At 34.5% G+C, this 20439-nt stretch overlaps 2 protein-coding genes across 3 annotated transcripts; one reads left to right on the top strand and one right to left on the bottom strand.

Annotated features, from left to right (window-relative positions):
- Window positions 1-2302: 2302 nt before the first annotated feature.
- Window positions 2303-19953, bottom strand: LOC114463124 (endoplasmic reticulum-Golgi intermediate compartment protein 3). Of its 2 annotated transcripts, XM_028446393.1 has the most exons (14): window positions 19786-19953; window positions 17724-17794; window positions 16576-16663; window positions 16352-16471; window positions 15507-15603; window positions 15270-15435; window positions 14819-14876; window positions 12284-12298; window positions 11099-11130; window positions 10092-10188; window positions 5838-5902; window positions 5582-5718; window positions 3667-3722; window positions 2303-2382 (listed from the first exon to the last, which is right to left on the bottom strand). In XM_028446393.1, the coding sequence occupies exons 1-14, from the start codon at window positions 19874-19876 to the stop codon at window positions 2303-2305; spliced, it is 1173 nt and encodes a 390-aa protein (XP_028302194.1). In that variant the 5' UTR covers window positions 19877-19953. The 2 variants fall into 2 exon arrangements, with proteins under 2 accessions (XP_028302194.1, XP_028302195.1); XM_028446394.1 differs by lacking the exon at window positions 12284-12298.
- romo1 (reactive oxygen species modulator 1) lies at window positions 6676-8510 on the top strand. The gene is made up of 3 exons (XM_028446392.1): window positions 6676-6820; window positions 8014-8144; window positions 8252-8510. Exons 2-3 carry the CDS (start codon window positions 8014-8016, stop codon window positions 8358-8360), a joined length of 240 nt encoding a protein of 79 aa, XP_028302193.1. The 5' UTR covers window positions 6676-6820; the 3' UTR covers window positions 8361-8510.
- Window positions 19954-20439: the final 486 nt, after the last annotated feature.

The raw sequence follows: 20439 nt of genomic DNA, 5'->3' as shown, positions 1-20439 counted from the left end.
GATGAATCATTGTGTAAATGAAACTTAACAGTCATTTTTTGGTGCTCACAGTTTTCCTGGTGCTTACATTGCACGATGGTAGTCATTCTTAAAGTTAAACTGTTGAAAAAACTCAAAATTCTTACAAAATTTGTCAATTTTCTTCAAATCATTACATAATGTTTCCCTTAATTTAATAGAATTTGGTCACAAAATCTAGGAAATGTAAAGTGTAGATCCTGTTGGGACTGATATCAGTCACTTATTGCTTGGATATTGTCGGTTTCTTAGAAATGTTGTATTTTACGTATACGTAAAAGTGTCAACTAGGACACAATAATGTTGATTACTCGTTTTCCAGCATAAAATCTGTGGCCGTGTTAAAAGCTGAGAAAGGTAAAGGCTGACACTCTTCAACCTGTATCGTAGCCTTTTAATAAAGTCTTTAAAAACATTTCATTTGTCAGACAATCACGTTATTATGAGTTGTTTTAGACTTGGATCACATCTCTGCCAATAAATCCTCCCTAAAAACTGTTAGTGATATTATTATTAGTGCTTTTGTAACAAAGATGGAACAAAAACTACACAAAGCACAAGACCGCCATCTAGTGGGTTCACTTAAAACTGCAACAACAACAAAACCAATAATAAAAAAAAAAAATCACTTTAATCAGAAAAAAAACCTTTTCAATTAAAAAATAAAACATTTCAATCAAAGACAAAAAAGTGTCTAAATCTTTTTTTAGTTTTTGCATTTTCGAACACTTTCTTTAATTGAAAATATTTTTTTTTAATGAAATGTTTTATTTTTTGATTGAATAAAAGACACAAATGCACTACCCATAATATGGGCCCATTACAAAAAAGATGACTTAAATAAAAAAATGTAAAAATCCTTTCAAATCATAAAAAAGTGTTTAACTGCAATTAATTGGGTCTCAAATATTTTCTTGCATTTCAACACGCTTTATCTTTGATTGAAAATATTGATTTTTTTGATTGAAAATGTTTTTTAGTTTTTTTTATTGAAGTGATTTGTTTTTTTTTAATTGAATAATAAAAACTACCTCAATACACAAATCCCATGTGTTTGTAATTCAGACCATAAAAACACAATTATTTATAGAAACATGGAGGATTTAATTATTGGTACCAAATCGTGACACGTTCATTTAAATCCTAAATAAAAAATACTCCAATGTTCTGTGATTAAATGTTTTGTCTCTTTTTAAATTCTATCGTTTTGTTAATAACGTGTTTTGCAACAACAACCAAAAAATTCTATTGAAAGATACAAACGTTTGATACTTGTGAACAGAAATAAGGAAACATCTGATTGGTCGTTGGCTGAATGAAGAAGAGACGTGCAAAACATCCAAAATCAGTGTTTTCAACATTTAATTTATTTTCTTTTTAAAAAGAGTCCGAGGAGGACAATCAAAATATAAATACATCTCTCTTTCACACACACACACATCTTTAACACACACACACAACTTGCGTCCATAAAATCAAACAACCCCAGTTTCCCAAAACAATATTTTCCTCTGACTAATGAACACAGTGATGGCGCCCCCTGGTGGTCTCCTGGTGGAACGCACCGAAGTCTCAATACTGCCACAATCCCCCGTGTGGTGAACGCAGGTATAACAATGATGATGATGATGAGGAGGAGGAGGAGGAGGAGGAGGAGTTTCCATCTTGAGTAAATGTTGAAAAAACACTTTAAATGTTTTTTCTGATTCATTTCGTCTTCAATGTGAATAATTTCAGTAACTTTCTTTGATGTTCAATGAAAGATGAATTAGTCGTTTTTAGGTTCTGTATGCTAAAAAAACAACAAAAACAAAAATACCTGTGAACTTTTTCATTGTAAACTAATGATCCAGTGATGGATTTAGTGATTAGTTTTGTGTGACTCGCACACACACACACACACACGATAGATGTGATCAGTTCCTGGTTCATGAAGGAGAAAAAGTTTTTTTAAAAAAACAAAACAAACACTAGCGTAAAGCTTCATTGAGTTCTTCGTCTTCAAACAAATGGCACAAACATTCATTGAGGAAATCTGACGCTGATGACTTTCAAGTGTTTTCAAAGAGCGGCGAGACGAGAGCGCGGCGTCTGAAGTCGGTTTCCGTTGTGTTTCCTCGTTAGCGTCAACGTTTGTTTTGTTTATTGTTTTTTTTTTTTTAGCTTCTGATCGTCTCTGAGCGATTCCACGGCAGAAGGAGAGAGAGAGAGATGGACGGATTCAAACCTCAGACCTCTTCTCTGGGTGTCCGTGTTGCATGGTGGTGTCCTGCGGGGGGCGCTGTTAGGAAGCCTTTCCCAGCTCTATTTTCTTCTGGATGACCCGGGCGGAGTGATATATAAGTGAGTCGATCAGACCTGCCACTGAGGAGGAAAACAAAGAGTGTCAAACTAGGGCTGGGCGATATATCGAGATTCAAGATATATCGACTTTTCTATTTTAGCGATAAATAAAATGACAATATCGCCTTTATAGAGATAAACTTGTTTTTATTTATACAATCACACAGTAAAAATCACATCATATAAGTATTTAATATCATTCATAGAGTACAGTCAAACAGTGTCCTCAGATTTACATTTTATAGCTTATTTTGTATTAAAATACTTGTTTTAAGAATCGCTGCTTTCACGACTTCACGCCCTAATCCTAAACAAGCCCCACTACAGAACTCACTCACACGTGCTGTCCCTTAGAGCAGTGGTTCTCAACCTTTTCAGCCGTGACCCCAAATCCAAGGACCCCCACTTATGGTCCATTGTTCTATGAATCTGTGATAAGCACATTTATTTATTCATCTGAATAATATCCACTATTATCCAGGAAGTTTATTATTAATTGGGCCATAATATATACGTAGTCATCTTAAAGATGTTAGTCCTTGTTTTAATCAGAAATAAAATGGGTTAAAAGTGACCAAAAATAGTTGAAAAGGTGATTTTTATAAACCACATACATTGGTTAAAAGTTGCAAATTACAGTAAGCAAAAACGGACAGATAAAGTGGCAAAAAAAATTCAAAGTTTTGATTTTGGAACAATTACTTTAAACTGGTAAATAATGGGCACGACAAATTGTGAATGTGGTTAAATTGGCAAAAATAATCATGAAAAGAGGTTAAAAGTGACAATAATGGGTCAAAATGTGAGACATTAGGTGGAAAAGTGGTGGAAAGGGTTTATAAGTGCTGAAAATGTGCAGAAAGGGCATTTGAATTTGATAGTAATGTAGAGTAATGTAGAAAATATGTATTAAAAGGAGCAAAAATATGGCAAGAACAAGTGATGAAAATAGGTTAAAGTTTGGTGTAGTTGCAGAAAAGGGGTGGAAATAAATAAAAATGAGCTCAAATTGTTAAAAAATATATTTTTTTCTTGAAGGCATCTGGTGACCCTCTCCCACTGTCTCACAACCCCAAATAGGGTCCCGACCCCAAGGTTGAGAACCATGCCTTAGAGGAGAAAAAAGGCAAAAGTGGAACATATTGTGCAGCTGTTTGTTAATAAAACAAGCTTATCATTCTGGTCAGACATTATTGAGTTAAAAACTATAGAGCTTAATATCATATATTTCCATTTTGAGTAAAAATATAGAGTTTTCTGAGTTTTGGTCCGTATCGTCCTGTTAGCTTAAAGAGACACACCCACCTGTGAACACGCCTCCAATGATTGCACAGACTCCAGTCAGGAAGTGTGTGAAGGATCTGAAAAAACAAAAACATTTTCACCAACAAAATAAACTGTGACAAACGCTGAGAAAAACCTTTAAATCCTCACGTTACGTTAAACAATCGATGGAACATGTGACTAAAGTTTAACTTTAACCGTTAATAAACAGAATTCCCATTCGGAAACAGACAAAACATAATATTGTTATTATTTTTATTTTTTCCTTTCCTTTTTTTTATAAATACATACAGTATATATGGGTTAGAAAAAAAAATAATGCAATTAATCTTTTTTTTTTTTAAGTTTTTTATTTTAATAAAAAAACACATTTGTTTTAGAAAGTTTACCAAAAATAAATCTTGAAAATCATGAATATAGCTTAGTTAAATGTAACAATGTAATCATATTCATATTTGTTCATATTTCACATTATGTCAACATTCAGTGATGGAAATAATAAACACTATTTAGTTGTTTAAGATCATTTATTGGTTTTTTTGATTTAGTCATAAACCAAAATCTATTTAAACTGAAAAAATGTTGCTTCTCGTGTAAAATATTGTCATGAAATTAATTAATTACCAAGTCTGTAATTATTTAAACTAATTTTTTAAGCAAATTCCACCACTAATATATATTTATTTATTTTTTAGCTAAATCATGGGTGTCAAACTCATTTTAGTTCAGGGGCCAAATACGGACCAACTCAAGTCAGCCGCAGATTTTATGTGGAAAAATGAGTAATTATGACAATATTGTGCCCTAGTTTGCACTTCTACGTATACGTAAAATACAGGATATATAAAACACTGACAACATCCAAGCAATACGTGATAAATATCAAAATTTTTTGATTAAAATAACGTAATGATTATGTAATAATTTGAAGAAAATTAAAGTATTTTGTGAGAATTTTGAGTTTTTCAATGAGCACCGGGAAAAACTGTGGGTCCCTGCAAATATTGTTGAGTTTAATTTACACATTGATTTATGTTTTCTCTGTCATTTTTACTTTCTCCTGTGGGCCTAATTGGATGTTCCAAAGGGCCGGATTTGGCCCCCGGGCCATGAGTTTGACATATGTGAACAAAATCAAACGTGTGACAGGGAATTTGGCCTCACGTGTTTTGGGATAATAGCCTACATTTACGAGCAACTTTTTACTGTAAATGGCATTAAAAATGTCAAATTATTGTGCAAAATGTGGCATATTATGACGTACTTCGCCTCCTGAATTATAAACAGTGATATAGACATTAATATCACACATTTACATGTCATTTTCCACCGTAAAAAAAACAGATGGTTTGATGTGTGGCAACTTTAGCACATGTGATGATTTCAGTGCAAAAACAGCTGGAAAATATGAAATTCATGTCAATAGTTTACTGAATTTACCATGTTATGAATGTTTGGCAGAAAAAGACAATAAAACGTGAATGTGTAACTGATGCAGAGAAACAAAAGGACATTTTTAAACAGAAATCTGTGGCTCTACAAAAGCCATCTTATTTAATTAATTAGAAAGACGTGTTGTTTACTAGTTATAGTAAACATTACAATTTATCTGTGCTACGCTACATGCTACGCTGCATGCTACGCTAATTGAATACATTTGATTGATCTGAAAACATGACATTGTTGCAGTTTTTAAAAGTCAGTCGAGCACAAGTCAGATGCGTTTGCATTTGCTTTGTATATTTTTTTCTGTTGTTGTTTTAAATATGAATAAAGAAGTGGCTGCAAGTCACAAACTATTGTTTAAAAAGTTGAAAACAGTCTACGTGAGGATTGTTTGGTCAGTAAAAAGCAGTAAATAATGTAAAACTGATGCTTTTTGCAGATAAACTCTGTAAAAACCTATATAAATGTGTTTTTGTTGAGCAGCTTCTACCTGTGTTTCTCTGTAAATTTCACCATCATGGGCGAGAGCTCGTACAGAACAAACACACCCGGTAGCCCTTGGTCCCCGATCAGCCCGTTGGCTACTTTCTCGTGTCGTGTGACAGAAAACTGGTTTGTTTTTACCACCTGGAGCAAAAAACAAAACAAAACAAACACCAACACATGCAAATTTCTACCAAAAATCATAATATTGGGGTAAAAAAAACTAATAATTATTCAATAATATCATAAATTTGTGAACTCACGCCTCCGTCAGTTTTCACGTAAATGGTTGGAACAATTTTCACAAAATACTGGTACATCATCGATGCTGTGGAAGAAAAGAAAATATTTAAAAAAATAAACAGCTGAAAAAACAAACTAAAATCAATTTTTAAAAAATCACAAAAAAATCTGTCAGATTAGGATTTGATGAGATTACCTCCTGTAGAAATTATTGCTTTTATTATTATTATCAATAAAATAATGTCATTGATAATAATAATTATAATAATTAGTAAAATAATATATAATAAATACAATTATAATTGTTGTTGTAGTATTTGAGTAATAATTTCAGCATTATTATTATCATAAATGTTATTATTATTGATAATTATATTTATTATAATTAATAAAATAATATAATGACAATAATATAATACAACAATAATAATACAATTATTATTATTATCATTGTTGTTAGTAGTTGTTTGAGTAATAATTTCAAGAGCATTATTATCATTATTATTATTATTATCGTCAAAATTATGATGAAATTATCTCTACTTGTTGTAGGAGTAATAATTATTAAAAAAAAAATAGGATGAATATCAAAAAGTATTTTACAATACAACAATAAAAAAGCAATAATCAGATACAAAGACGAGTAATTTGGGAAAAACAGTAAATAAATAAATAAAAGAATATCTACAATATTTTTCATTAAAATAATTTTTTGAATAAGAAACAAATAGAATATCAAATAATAATAATAATAAAACTATATAAATTACAACAATAAAGTCAAATAAATAATAAAGACCCGCAGATCAAAGTGTTTAATATGTAGTACTGATCAAAACCACTGGTGGCGCTGTTCGTTCCATTCAACACTTTGTCAGGGACTCATTTCCGTTTTCCTTCTTCCGGTTATGGAGCTCAGTTAAAAGACATTTGGACGTTTACGTGAACATTAGAGCTCCAGATTCACCGCAGATATCAGCATAAATAAAGCTCACAGCTCAAGGTACGATTAAACTCTACAAACACGAAATAATATTAAGGAACGAAACAATTAATGGAGGAAACATTTACGACCAAGGCCACGGCTGACGAGTCGTTAGCATGCTAGCTTAGCACAGAAGCTGGACTAAAGTTAAATATTTAAAACACACAATCGGCAGATATTTTAATCTTAAAGTCTGAATTAATAAATTAGAGATTTAAATATGTTAATCTTTATAACCGTTTGCCCTACTTAATTTGTTACTTGTTTCTAACAACGCATTAGCAAACATAAGGTCAGTCACATTTATTTATTTTACAAAAGAACGTTAGGTAATTAGTAAACGAACAAGTACAGAAATATAAACAAAAGCACTACAACTACCAAATACATTACGCAGACACCAAAAATACTCAAAATTTAATAAACACATTTCAATTAAAATACACAAAACAAATATAACCAGGACAACAACTGAAAAATATATTACTCAAAAATACACAATGTCGACCTAAACACGATGACACGGAAACGACCACAGATTCACAAAAACTACAAAGTAACAAAAAAAACAATACAAAATTACTAAATACTATATACACAAAAGCACTACACTGACAAAATATATTAAAACAACAACAAAAACACACAATTAAGTTAAAAAAAACACACACACACACACAAAAGACAACTTAAGATACATAACATAACACACAAATTCACAGCAAGGTTTAGAACATTGCACAAAATTACAAAAATATAAACAAAAGGACAACAGAAAAATAAATTGACAACAAATGCACAGAAAAATGACAGAAATTTACAAAATACACAAATTGACTCAAAAAATCATACAGAAAACACATACACAACTACTTTAAAAAAAAAAAAAAAAAACATGCAAAACAACCAGGTATACAATAAACACTCTTACAAAATAAAAATAAATCCAAACAAAATTTAAGAAAAAAATACACTAAGGGAAATTTACAAAGTGACAACAAAATGACTGATTCATGTTTTAAACCTCCGTGTGGTCATGATTGTGTTGAATTATTGAAGCATATTAAACAGGCAGCTGTTGAACTCCTTAAATAGTTTTTCTTTTTAAACCAGAACAACTTCTCTGCTACATTTTTTTCACAGCTTATTTTCCTCATTATGTTTTAATTTAATGACAGCGTGTGTTCCATGTTTCTCCGTGTGTTCTGCAGATGCCGGTGGCTGTAGGTCCGTACGGACAAACCCAGCCCAGCTGCTTTGATCGGGTCAAGATGGGCTTCATGATGGGCTTTGCAGTAGGAATGGCTGCTGGGGCCATGTTTGGCACTTTCTCCTGCCTCAGGTAACAAACCATTGATCAGTTCTTGAAGCCACGGTCAATCACAGCCTTTGATCTACTCGTGGTATCTTCAAAATAAAAGCCCATTTCTTTTCTCTCTTCTTCTCCAGGATCGGGATGCGAGGTCGTGAGCTGATGGGGGGCGTGGGAAAGACCATGATGCAGAGCGGAGGCACGTTTGGTACCTTCATGGCCATCGGGATGGGAATCCGCTGCTGAGGAAGCTCCGCCTCCTCCACCTTCACACAGCTGCTCGTTGTTTATGGGACTTTTTTCAGACGAAGACGGCGACTCGCCGTCAGCGCCGAGCTGCAGTCGGTCCACTTCCTGCTCACTGGATTTGTCAATAAAAGCTCAAATATGTTCAAAGCTCTTGATTTCACTCGTTGTCCCTGAATGCATCATCAGCATCTTCATGGATACAGAACAAACACTAGCAAATGTTTTCTCATTTAGTTTCTAAAATGAACTAAGAGCTGAAAAATACTTGCTTTTACATTTTTCAAAATAGAAGCACAGGTTGAGTCAACTTGATAGTGTGCATCCTTTTAAAAATGGGATATTTTTTACTGTTTAAATGAGATTTTAACTCATTTGTAGGTGACTTTCGGGCAGAAATGGCTTAAATGTTATTAGTAATGGATCATTAACAGCCCAAAGGCTTCCTCGTCTTTTTCTTTTGGGCTAAAATAAATTAGGACTTTGACCCCATAAAGTGCTCGTATCTTCACAGCAGTTTCTGCAGCTTTGCTTATTTGCATTTCCATGAAAAAGTAAAAAAAAAAAAAAAAAACAAGTGACTTTAACGTATGGATTCACGTGTGTTGGAACACTTCAACATAACTTTTATACACAATACATCTCTTACACTTCAGTATGTTATTTTCTAAACATTAATAATTGATTTTTTGCTTCTACTTAATAGTAAAATAATATAAAATGTCCTGCATTTATAGACGTGTAGATTATAGTAACAATAGATTACTCATTCCAGGTCTAATAAGTGTGTTAATGGACACGCTACAAGTTTTAGGGTAATAAGGTTAAACGTGATCCTTCTCCAGGTGAAAGATCTCAGTTTTTAAAGGGAGCACATTCGGAACAATGGCTAAAGTAAATGAAAAATCCAAAACAGCTCACGGAGCACTCCGTTTGTAAAAGGATCTCTGATTGGCTGAAAAGTAGTGTCACGCTCCTGGATTTCTAAAGCTTAAATACAGAGAGAAGAGAAGGGGCAGAGGTCCAGAGTCTTCTCAGAACACAATATGATCAAAAATTAGCATGGATTTATGACCAAAAACAAACTGTACATACTGCAGCTTTAAACCTTTTGATAACATGGGGTGACCATATTTTGATTTCTATAAAAGAGGACCCTCTGGCCGACCTCAGCATACTCAAAGTACTCTACGTTTTCTTTAATCTACCTTGCAATGACAAAATACAGTATAGTATTATTGTTCATAAGATTTAAATTCTCCTTTTCATTGTGTGTGATTTCATCAAAACAAAGCGACATCTTTAAAGATTCCGTCACATGAGAGTAAAGTTATCATAATGAACCACATTGACTTTAAAGAACAACTCATTAGCTTTCAGAAACTGGTGGAATTTCTCCGATAGAGCAAATATTAGCGATGTTACGGTAATTTACATTACTTGTTTCCCTGGATGTGTTCAGGGTCCCTGGGAAACCTGGACCATTTCATTAATTCGTAAAATAAACTGGACAAGACGTGAAAAGAGGACATGTCCGGGTAAATCCGAGGATAATATTTGGATTTGAAAACGTTCCGGATGCTTTACAAACGCTCTGATTAACCATTATTTTGTGTCTAGCATGTTGAAACCAGAGCCACAGTTAAAAAATCACCTCGTCTGATCCTTTAAAAACGTAACATCAGTTATGAAGTGAGATTCCCAGCAGGATGTAAACGTAAACTAACTGACCTTGTGGTGCCATGACGTTGGTCCCATCCAGAGGGTTGACGATGCCAGGATAGTCTTCACCAAACGACAGGTGCTTTATCAGATGAGTCATGTTTATCTGCAGGAAAACAGACGAGAAAGTGATGGACTTGGATTTATTTATTCATGCTTTTTTCTAAGCACTGAAAGAACACATTAAAAATATTAGAATCACACACTTAAATAGACATTAAAATGGGTGAAAACTCTGTGCTTTTACTTTGAAGGGGATGAATTTATCAAGTGATTGCTGTCTATAGTTCTATCAGTAGCTGGTGATGGAATAAACATTGAAAATAAGTTTCTCTCTTGGTTTAATTTGTTCGGGAATGAAACCACAGATTTGGTTTGATAGTTTATTGTCAACCGATTGTTCTTTAACTCAGTGGTTCTCAAACTTTTCAGCCCGCGACCTCCAAAATAAAGGTGCACTGTTATACAGGAAGTTTATTATCATTTGCGCCATAGCATATAGTCATCTTAAAGATGTAAATCCTTGTCTTAATCAGAAATAAAATGGGTTAAAGTGAACAGAAATGGTGAAAAAGTTGGTGAAATGGGATTTAAAAACCACAGAAAAGTGTAAAGAGAGTTCAAAAAGTCAATATTGGAACAGTTAGATTAAAATGGCAAAATAATGGACATGACAAATCGTGAATGTGGTTAAATTGGCAAAAATAAGCATGAAATGTGGTAAAAAAAAAAAAAAAAAAAAAAAAGAGGTTAAAAGTGACAATAATATGCAACATTAGGTGAAAAGGTGTTGGAAATGGGCTGAAATTGTTCAAAAAATATTATTAGTTTCTTAAAGGCACCTGGCAGCCCCTCCCAGTGTCTCACAACCTCAAATTGGGTCCTGACCCCAAGGTTGAGAACCCCTGCTTTAACCCAATCATCAGATTTTCAGTTTATGGAAGATTTCAGAAGCAAGGAAAGCTGTGGGCGGAGCTATTATTCTACTATCAGATGACTGATAAATTAATACTTACATTATCCAAACCAAAGCTCTGCAGGTCGTGGACTGTGAATCCAAACAACAAAGACAAACATTAATTTAACGACTGGAAGCAAACGTGCAGGAGTGAAAGTGATGATGAGTGTGAAACTGCATCAGGGAAATATAACGTCACATGTGAGATGGAGCTTTAGTTACTCTTAATAGTTACATATTTGTGCTGCTGTTCAGCCACAGAGCCCACATTATAAGATACGCTCTGTTAAACTAAACTGAACATAGGGAATAATCCTACAATCTGAACATAATCAAATAAGTAAATACACACACACACACACAAAGAAATTCAAAAGAGTTATATAACATTAGGGAAGCAAAATAGTGTAAAAACTAGGAATTTTATTTAGATTCCCACCTGTAAAACAAATAAACTACACGATCAAATGAAATATTAGATCACTTTTCCACAATAGCGATGAAGACAAAGTCAACAAATATATTAAGACAAAGGTTTGTAACTAAATACAGTAAGTGGATTTAAAGGCAGGCACAGCAAGGACACCTCAAGTACAGGTCCTTCCAGTGCATGGAGCTAGCTTAGCATATAGCTAAACTATGTGATCAAGTGAGAAACTTTAAATTTTAAAAGAATGAGAGAAAAATAAAGAGAGGATGTAGGTGAAGTCTAATGATTCAACATCACATTTTTTGTGTTTTTAGTCATTTTGTGTTATTTTACTGTAGTTTTGTGTAATTTTTTGTTTTTGTTGTAATTTTGTTAAATTCTTTTCTTATTTTTCAGTTTTTTGAGTCACTTAGTGCATTTCTTTGGAGTCATTGTTAGTATTTTTCTATATTCTTGTGTTTAAGTTGTCCTTTTGTGTGTTTTAGTTGTGTTTTTGTACATTTGTGTCGTCATTTTGTGGGGTTTTTTCTGTTGATTTTGCAATAAATTTTTGTGTTTTTGATGTTATTTGTATTCATTGTAAATATTGTTTCATTGATCTAGAAAAGAGAGAAATGTAAGCAACAGATCAGGGAAATATCAGCATCATCAGAAACAACCTAAAAATGAGCAGGAAATATTGGGTCACAGTAGAAAACAATAGAACAATAGAACACATGCACCTTTTACTTTGACCACAGAGGGATATCATATAAACCAAAAAAAGCTGTTTTCCTGAATGTAAATCTGCAGAAAAAAGATGTAAAAACTTACTTTCCACAGCGTGAACTGCAGAAAGAAGAGAGAAGAGTCACTAAAGGTGAAGCAAAGAGACAACCAAGCATGCTACACTGATGTGAAGAACAGGGGGCGGGGTAGGGGGTGGGGCTGCACAGCTCGGACAAACGTCGCCACTTTTATTTTCACCCAAAAACCTTTTAGATCAAAAAGCCAAACCACCCATCCCCACACACACACACACACACCCACACACGTGTGTACTTTTAATGATTGGAAGATGTTCTGTGACTTGTGTCAGTGACAGTGCAGCCCAGATAAGCAGGAGGAGGAGGAGGAGGAGGAGGCGGAGCTTGGGTTAGGACCAGGATGAGGAAGCAGCAGCCTCCAGTGATTCTTGTCTCTTGTTTCTGCCTCTGAGCACTAATAAAATCACTTGACTCGTGTCACCGAGATGAGAGTTTTTTTTTTTTAGTAAAAAGGAGGAAAAGTAAAGGAAACGCCATTAATGATGGACGGGTAATAAAAAGGACAGAAAGTAAGGAAGAGACGACAGGAATGGGCAGAAGAGCTTCTGATTCAGCAACCTGATTACTTATATACATATTTTGTGTGGATTTAAACAGTGTCTAAAAGTGATTCACACTATTATCGCTATCAGACGACATCGGCGTTAAAGGGAAATCTACTTATTACAAGATCTATGCCTAACAAAACACATTCATGTGCACCATAGAAATAGGACTCCTTTACAGTTTTAGAGCCTGTGTTCCTCCATCTTGAAATCATGTGATTGATGATGTCACATGGCCCCACTGCCTGTAAACATCCCATTGTTTTCTATTGGAGTGAAACATTCATCCTGATTTTAGATCATTTAACAGCTTTTTCAGTCAAAATAACAATTTATGCCGTTTTTGGTTTCTCTAAAAATCCCTCGCAGGCAGCGACAGTTCCAACTATGGGTGAGTATTGGCAAGGACATTGCAATACAATATGATCACGATATATCGCAATATTCTACCCAGTTAATATCAAAATTAAATGTAGAAATGAAAAATCAAGTTGCTGTAAATGTTCATCAGAAGATATTGATCATTCAGAGGACAAATTGAGTCAAAACATCCTATTTATTATTAGTGTTTTTGCACATTTTCACTGAAACTACTGTGTAGAAGTCTCAAAGTAACCATGACAACATAATGACGGCAACTGTAAGTGAGAACATTAAGAATAAATCACCCTGAGTTACTGACAATGCAGAAAAAAAAGAAAAAATAATTTATCCTATTGTGTCAGTTTAAACGCTGATCTGAACAGATTATATGAAAATAATAATAATGCTTATGCATACATAAATATTGCAGGCATTACACACTGCATCATAAAACCAAGTGCATCAAGTAACCATTGAAAGCATTGTAACCACTGAAATATTGCACGAATACATAAAAATATTGATTAAATACAAAGAAAAAATTTTTAATAAAAAAAATTATTTAAAATCAGCACCCAAAAAAACACAATATATCGTGAAATCAATTTTTTTTCACACCCCTAGTTCCAACTCTGAGGTTTTGTATTAGACAATAAAGCAGAGAAGAAGAGCTCTCCGAAGGGGAACTTTACTCTCCCTTAGACAGTGAACTGACACGCTGTGGTGGCTGAAGTTAGTGAGTAAATCATGGACTGTAGAAGGACTCCCACTCAAAAAGGACTACTATCCTTGGAGTTTGTGCATCTTTAATTGTGAAAAAACTGTAAAATAGACAAAAAAACTACAATCTTAAAAAAAAAAACAGAAAATAACTCAAAAAACACATAGAACAACTAAAATACACAAAAAGACAGAGAAATACATAGAATGACAAAAGAAAAAGATACAAATGGCTTATAAAACACACATGCATACATACACCTAATGGCTTAAAAAACTCACAAAACTACAACAAAAATACACAAAATGATTCAAAACGCACATTAAAATGAAAAAAAAAATTAAACCAATGACAAAAAAAAAACACACACAAAGCCTTTGTTGCTTTCTGGGATAATGCTTTTTCAGTGGTTTGGTAGTAGACAATGAAGCAGAGAAGAAAAGTTCTCCTAAGGGACTTTTACTCTCCCTTAAACAGAGCGCTGACATGCTCTGGTGGCTGAAGTTAGCGAGTAAATCACGGACTGTAGAAGACACACAAACCCTGAGGATAGTAGTCCTTTTTGGATGGGAGTCCTTCTACAGTCCGTGATAACTCGCTAACTTCAGCCACCAGAGCGTGTCAGCGCACTGTTTAAGGTATCTTTAACATTTCCTGATTCTTTCGAACAAAGCTGCTAAATGATCTAAAAATCAGGCTGAATGTTTCACTCCAATAGAAAACAATGGGATGTTTACAAACAATGGGGCCGTGTGACATCATCAATCACATGATTTCAAGATGGAGAAACACAAGCTCTAAAACTGTAAAGCAGTCCCATTTTTAAAAAGGCAATAAAACTACCATCTATAGTCATTTCAATAATCTACAGGCCAACACACGTTAGAAACCCTGAGTGTTTAACGTCACTTACCGTGAACGTGGGACTGCTGGAAACTTTTCCCTGGTGCAAAGTGAAAGTTTCCTGCAACCTGAATCATAAAAAACAAGGAGACGCATTCAGGCAGCGAACATGAAATGTGTGTCTTTTACGTTAATTACGGTAATCAGTTTAGATTTAAAAATAAAATTGGTTCTAACAAGAATGTAGGGGTGTGCTTATCAATGAAACATCTGGTACAGAGGTCCGAGGGCCACAGAGTTTATTCATTTTTTTTGTCATTTTATAAAGGTTAGTTATCATTTTGTACTTTTTTGTTGTCATTTTGTGTATTTTTTGAAGTCATTTTGTGTGTGTTTTGTTATCTTGTTTATTTTTCTGTCATTCTGTGAAGTTTATTTGTGGTTTTGTGCATTTTTGTTGTTATTTTGTGTGTTTTTGTTGATCTTTTTGTGTGTTTCTTTCTGTCCATCGGTTGTGTTACCTTGTTGACTTCCAGGAATCCATAAACCTGACAGCCTTCGTTCTTCTGCTCCTGCATCTTCTGTGAGAATCCTTCCCTCTTACACTGCTCGATGGTGTCGGCGTTCTTGAACGCCCAGCCTCGCCGCCGGTACGCTTCCCGCACGTCATCGCACGTGTTGCAACATCTGCACACACACACATAGATAAGGATGAAGGGTGGAGGCTTACAGCAGTGCATGCTGGGACAAAGTCCTACTTCAGCTCTTCAGTCTCGGCTCCGTAGCAGCTCTCACATCTGTCTGGATCTAAAGTGCTGGGGTCGAACACCTCGCCGTCATCTGCCTTCCCCAGATCTGAAAAACACAATGATGGATCATATATTAACATTTACCATGATATTTGGTTCAAGTCCCTTTTTAAACACTGCATTGAAGTAGTAGATGGTGATAAAATGTATAAAAGAAGTCTTTTTAACTCCTTTTTCCTTTCTGTAAATCATTGTTGAGTGTTTTTAAAAACCACAAAATGATTTAAAAATTATGGCATTATTTCATGCGAGTACCACATACTGTTTCCATGGCAACTAAGGTGTTTTCTCTTTGATGAAACGACCAACTTATCACAGCCGGGATTGTGTTTAGCTCTAGGGTCACATGACCGCCATTCATAGTTTAGAATAATGACTAATAATCTGTGCATTAATACAGAAAACAACAAAGGCTTTGTGTTGTTCTTTTGTTTATTTATCTGTATGTTTGTGTGTTTTTGGACTATGTTAGTTTTTGGAGTAAATTTGTGAATTTTAGAGTCATTTGTGTGTTTTTGGAGTCATGTAGTTGTCGTTATGTTTGTTTTTGGAGTCATTTTGTGAATTTATGAAGTAAATTTGTGTATTTTTCTGAGTCATTTTGTGTATAAGTTTATTTTATTGCTGTATATATGTTCTTTGTGTATTTATTGCTAATTTGTCGTTTGAGTTGTTGTTTGGTGTGTGATGACTTTTTTTTGTATTTTTCTTCTTTTCTGTTATTTTTCTAAACAAATAAATGCAAATACAATGCGATTTCTGATGATTCCACATGAACCAGTGGAAATGTTTACCGTGTTTCTCTGCTTCCTGCGTCACTGCTTTCAGGTCTTTATCCAGTCGCTGTTTGAACAGATTATGTTCCACGTCTAACTGCTGCTCCCCGGCCACGTCCATGGCGTCTATGCTCAGATCTGTGAGGAAGAGGACGAGGAAGAGGACGAGGAAGAAGAGAGAAAGCGGTGAGATCTACGTCTGCCCTACAGCTCCAGAGGTAAATGATGCTTCAGGCACTTACAGGCGCACGGCATGTGTGTGAAAATGATGTCGATGTTGATTTTCAGTTTGTCTCCACGTGATGTGTCAACATAAAGCTCAGGATGAACCTGTGGGAAAAAACTGAGTCAGAGACGCTATGGAAGAACACGTCTTTTAGCTTTTTGGCCACATCACTCAAATGTACCTTTAGTTACAGACGAGGGAAAATATTCAGTTAAAACTTAAGCTCTGGACCTTTTGGAATATTGAAAAATTTACAACTTTTCTTGGGAATTATTTATCAGAATTAAACAGAAATTGGGAGTAATTTTAACTAAATGATGATGCAAATATTTGTGGATGATTTTACCCAAATATGTTTAACATTCCTGTTAAGGGTCAACCTTCAATTTTGAAAATGTCCTGGTAATTCCCATGAAAAGTTTCAAACTCTGAAAATTGACAGAATTTTGAAACCTTGTTGAAATGTTATATATTTATTTATTTATTTATTTATTTATTTATTTATTTATTTATTTATTTATTTATTTATTTATTTATTTATTTATTTATTATTATTATTATTTTGAATGAATGCAAAATAAAATAAAATAAAACAAAATAAATAAAATGCTAATAACATATTCTGTTAATCTCCATGAGAAGTTTCCATTTTTCGAAAATTCACGGAATGTTTTACAATTTTTTATTTTTTTTAAATTGTATTATTCTGAATGGATGGTAATATCTGTGTTTGTATTTGATGCAAATATTTAAAATTATTCTCAATTTCTAGATAAACATATCCACAAAAACAATCTGGGAATTCTAGCCATTTTGTTTTTTGTTGTGTTTCTGACATTTTGGGGACTTCATCAGTTTGGCTTTAGGAAAACTCAAAAAACAGACATATTTTAATATTTTATATTATATTTTTAAATAATTGAATGAAATGAACAAAAATATCTAAATAAATAAATAAAATAAGCTGAGTCAGAATAAAATGATTGCTGGTTTGATGGAGAAACTTTGGCGGCTTTTTAAATGTCTTGGAATTTCCATTGTTTCCATACACTCTCTCTTTAAGTGGAGGCTGAACTAGCAGCAACTTATGGCCTTAGACATTAATACATTATCCATAATGTGAAGCTTTAAACTTCTCAATGTAGTAGCTTTGAGTGAACTCACCTCCTTTGTGAGGTAATACTGCAGCTCTGAGATGAACAGGGTCAACATGATGAAGCCGCTGATGATCGTCACTGCAGGGAAAACAAAGAGTGTGAGCGTAAACAGTCCCAGAATGTTCAGAAATGAAACTATTAAAGGAGAAATGTCTTTTTTAAAAACATCTGTATGGTAGAAAACATCATCACTAACAAAGGTAAATAAATGACTATGTTAGGAAAACAGGATTTGTTTCCGTTCTCCTCGTACCTTCATGCTTTATGGTACGTTCACATCAAACACGTTTCGGGCGTGAAAATCGTGCCCCTAGTTGGATGCTTGTGCTCATTGAATCAGACGCTTGTCACCGAGCGTCTAAGATGCTCGTGACGCGCATCCAAACAAGTTGGGAAGGGACCGTGTTTAGGGGAGGGGCTTCTCTGTAGCCAGTGGTGTTCATTGAATGGCTGATATTGTGGTGATTAGTTATGTTCATAATTCACCAGTGACTGTGAAGTGGTGGAAACATTATTGTGTTGAGAAGGCGATGTTTGGTGTGACTCAGTGTGTGATAAATAAAGTTTAGAGTTCCTTGCTGAACACACCCCCTCTGACCCCCGTTCATCAGCTCTACATTATCCAGAGAGTGGCTTGGCTGTATTTGCTCCTCGGTGCCGTTTCTGGATTCACCAGAGCTGCGCTTGGACGAGAGTCTCTTTCAGCGCTACTTCCGTCTCTCCCGTGCCCAGTTTGAAGAACTGCTGACCCGTATCGGCACTTGCATCTCCTACCAGGACCCCAACTACAGACGGTCTCTGTCAGCAGAAGAGCGCCTGTCCATCTGTCTCAGGTTAGTGTTTTTTTTCCTCATTATTCTGAATACGTCACAGTTGGGGAACGCTCCTGATTGGTCGATGCGTTGCGATATGCCCCAAAAGTTCAACAATCCCAAGTCTAGCGTCAGCCGCACGTCAAAAGCTTGAAATCTCAAAAAGCTTCAAAACGCGCTGCACAGGAGGCGAGTGACGCAGAGCGGGACCTCTGACGCTCCCTAGAAGCGCGTCCACCATATATTGTCTATGTTAACCTGACGCTGTTGATGCTTTGAACACGTTTGGTGTGAACGTGTCATTATAATAAAGCTCCTTGCGTTTGTTGCCATGTTTGATTGTTTATTTTATCTAAATCCCCATTAGCTTTAGCAGTAGCTATTCTACCTGGGGTCAACATCACAGACTATAGATGCAGAACAGTTCAACAAACAGATTAGATAAGATGTACAAACAACATTCACACAAAAAATTAAATATAACCAAAATAAAACACAATAACCAAAGCATAAATAATACATAACATTAACTGAATTACGCACATATTCCTGGGGAGTTTAACGTACCTCCAGACACTTTCTATAAAATTATGCCATACATTACATATTAGGACCCAGCACACAATACATAATTTATTTATATAACATTCATATTCTTGGGTAAATATGAATAGTCTAACTCTTTTAGATAAATTAAAGGTATATATGCATGAAATTATGTAAGATGATTCTGAGATTTGTCAATATTGGTTTCCATTCAGATCATTAAACACTGGCTTTGTCAGTATGTGTTGCCATGTTGGGTTAGTGTAATTGAGCTATCTATGTTTGTTGAGGTGAATTACAGTAATTATTTGTTGCCATGTTTTTAAAATTGTCTCTTTCCTTGTTTGTTGCCATGTCGGGTACACAGTAAGTAAAGGAGCTCTCTGCATTTATGGCCATTTATTTTTATGTTCATGGAGTATATCTGATGGTGTTTGTTGTCATGTTGGGGCATGTGAAAGGATTTGTGTCTGTATGGTAAATAACGGTCTGTCAAGGTTTGTGACCATCTCAGATATTTCTAGTAGATATTTATCGACATTTGTTGCCATGTTGGGTGATTGTTAAGGGTCTCAATGTTGATTCTAGGCGTCGTTATGTTGTTCTCCATTCATGTTTGTAGCTTGTAGGTTCGGTATAATCGGCCTCTTGTGTTTTTGTTGTTAGCTATTAGCAGCTGTTAGCGTTTGAATCAACCTAAAGCGCTCTTACCGGCCGCTCCGCCCCACGTCTTCACCCGAAAATCCTCCAGAGTTTTCGGGTAGGCGTCAAACTGCTTGAGTTTGTTCAGTGCGTCCATCATGGAAGCATAAACAACCGGTGCAATCTGAACAGAATCCACTTCCCTTCACCTGCACACGCTCACCAGCCCACTCTCACTTCCGGGACACGCAGCCGGAGGGATGGCACGTTCCACCAATCAGCGTCCGACGCGTGCGTCGGACGCTGATTACGTCCTTCCTGTTCTTCCCATTCCACGATTAAAATAAAAATAAAATAAAATAAAATAAAATAAAATAAATGAAATGAAATAAAATGAAATAAAATAAAATGAAATGAAATAAAATAAAATAAAATAAAATAAAATAAAATAAAATAAAATAAAATAAAATAAAATAAAATAAAAATAAAATAAAATAAAATAAAATAAAATAAAATAAAATAAAATAATGCTTCCTTGGTTTAAAACAAAGTGTACTTTATTTCACTCAAAAACATACATTTATTCTGAATTCCAGTAATTGAAATGAATTGAAATGAATTGACAGTAAAAAAAAAAGAAATGTATTTCAAAGTCAACTGCATACTGTATTTATTGGTGACATTCTGTAAGTTTGTCTTGAGGAATTATAACTTAATAATGCT

Source organism: Gouania willdenowi, chromosome 5 (genome assembly GCF_900634775.1).
Source record: "Gouania willdenowi chromosome 5, fGouWil2.1, whole genome shotgun sequence".
Lineage (NCBI taxonomy): Eukaryota > Metazoa > Chordata > Actinopteri > Blenniiformes > Gobiesocidae > Gouania > Gouania willdenowi.
Note: the sequence above shows the minus strand (reverse complement) of the source record. Positions and strands in the feature narration are given on the sequence as shown.

Coding starts and splice junctions, on each gene's coding strand:
- romo1 (XM_028446392.1), top strand. CDS start 8,014: ATGCCGGTGGCTGTAGGTCCGTACGGACAAACCCAGCCCAGCTGCTTT. Junction 8,145..8,251: donor GGCACTTTCTCCTGCCTCAG/GTAACAAACCAT, acceptor CTTCTTCTCCAG/GATCGGGATGCGAGGTCGTG.
- LOC114463124 (XM_028446393.1), bottom strand. CDS start 19,876: ATGATGGACGCACTGAACAAACTCAAGCAGTTTGACGCCTACCCGAAA. Junction 14,877..15,269: donor GATTCCTGGAAGTCAACAAG/GTAACACAACCG, acceptor TTTATGATTCAG/GTTGCAGGAAACTTTCACTT. Junction 3,723..5,581: donor AAATTTACAGAGAAACACAG/GTAGAAGCTGCT, acceptor TTGTTTTTTCAG/ATCCTTCACACACTTCCTGA.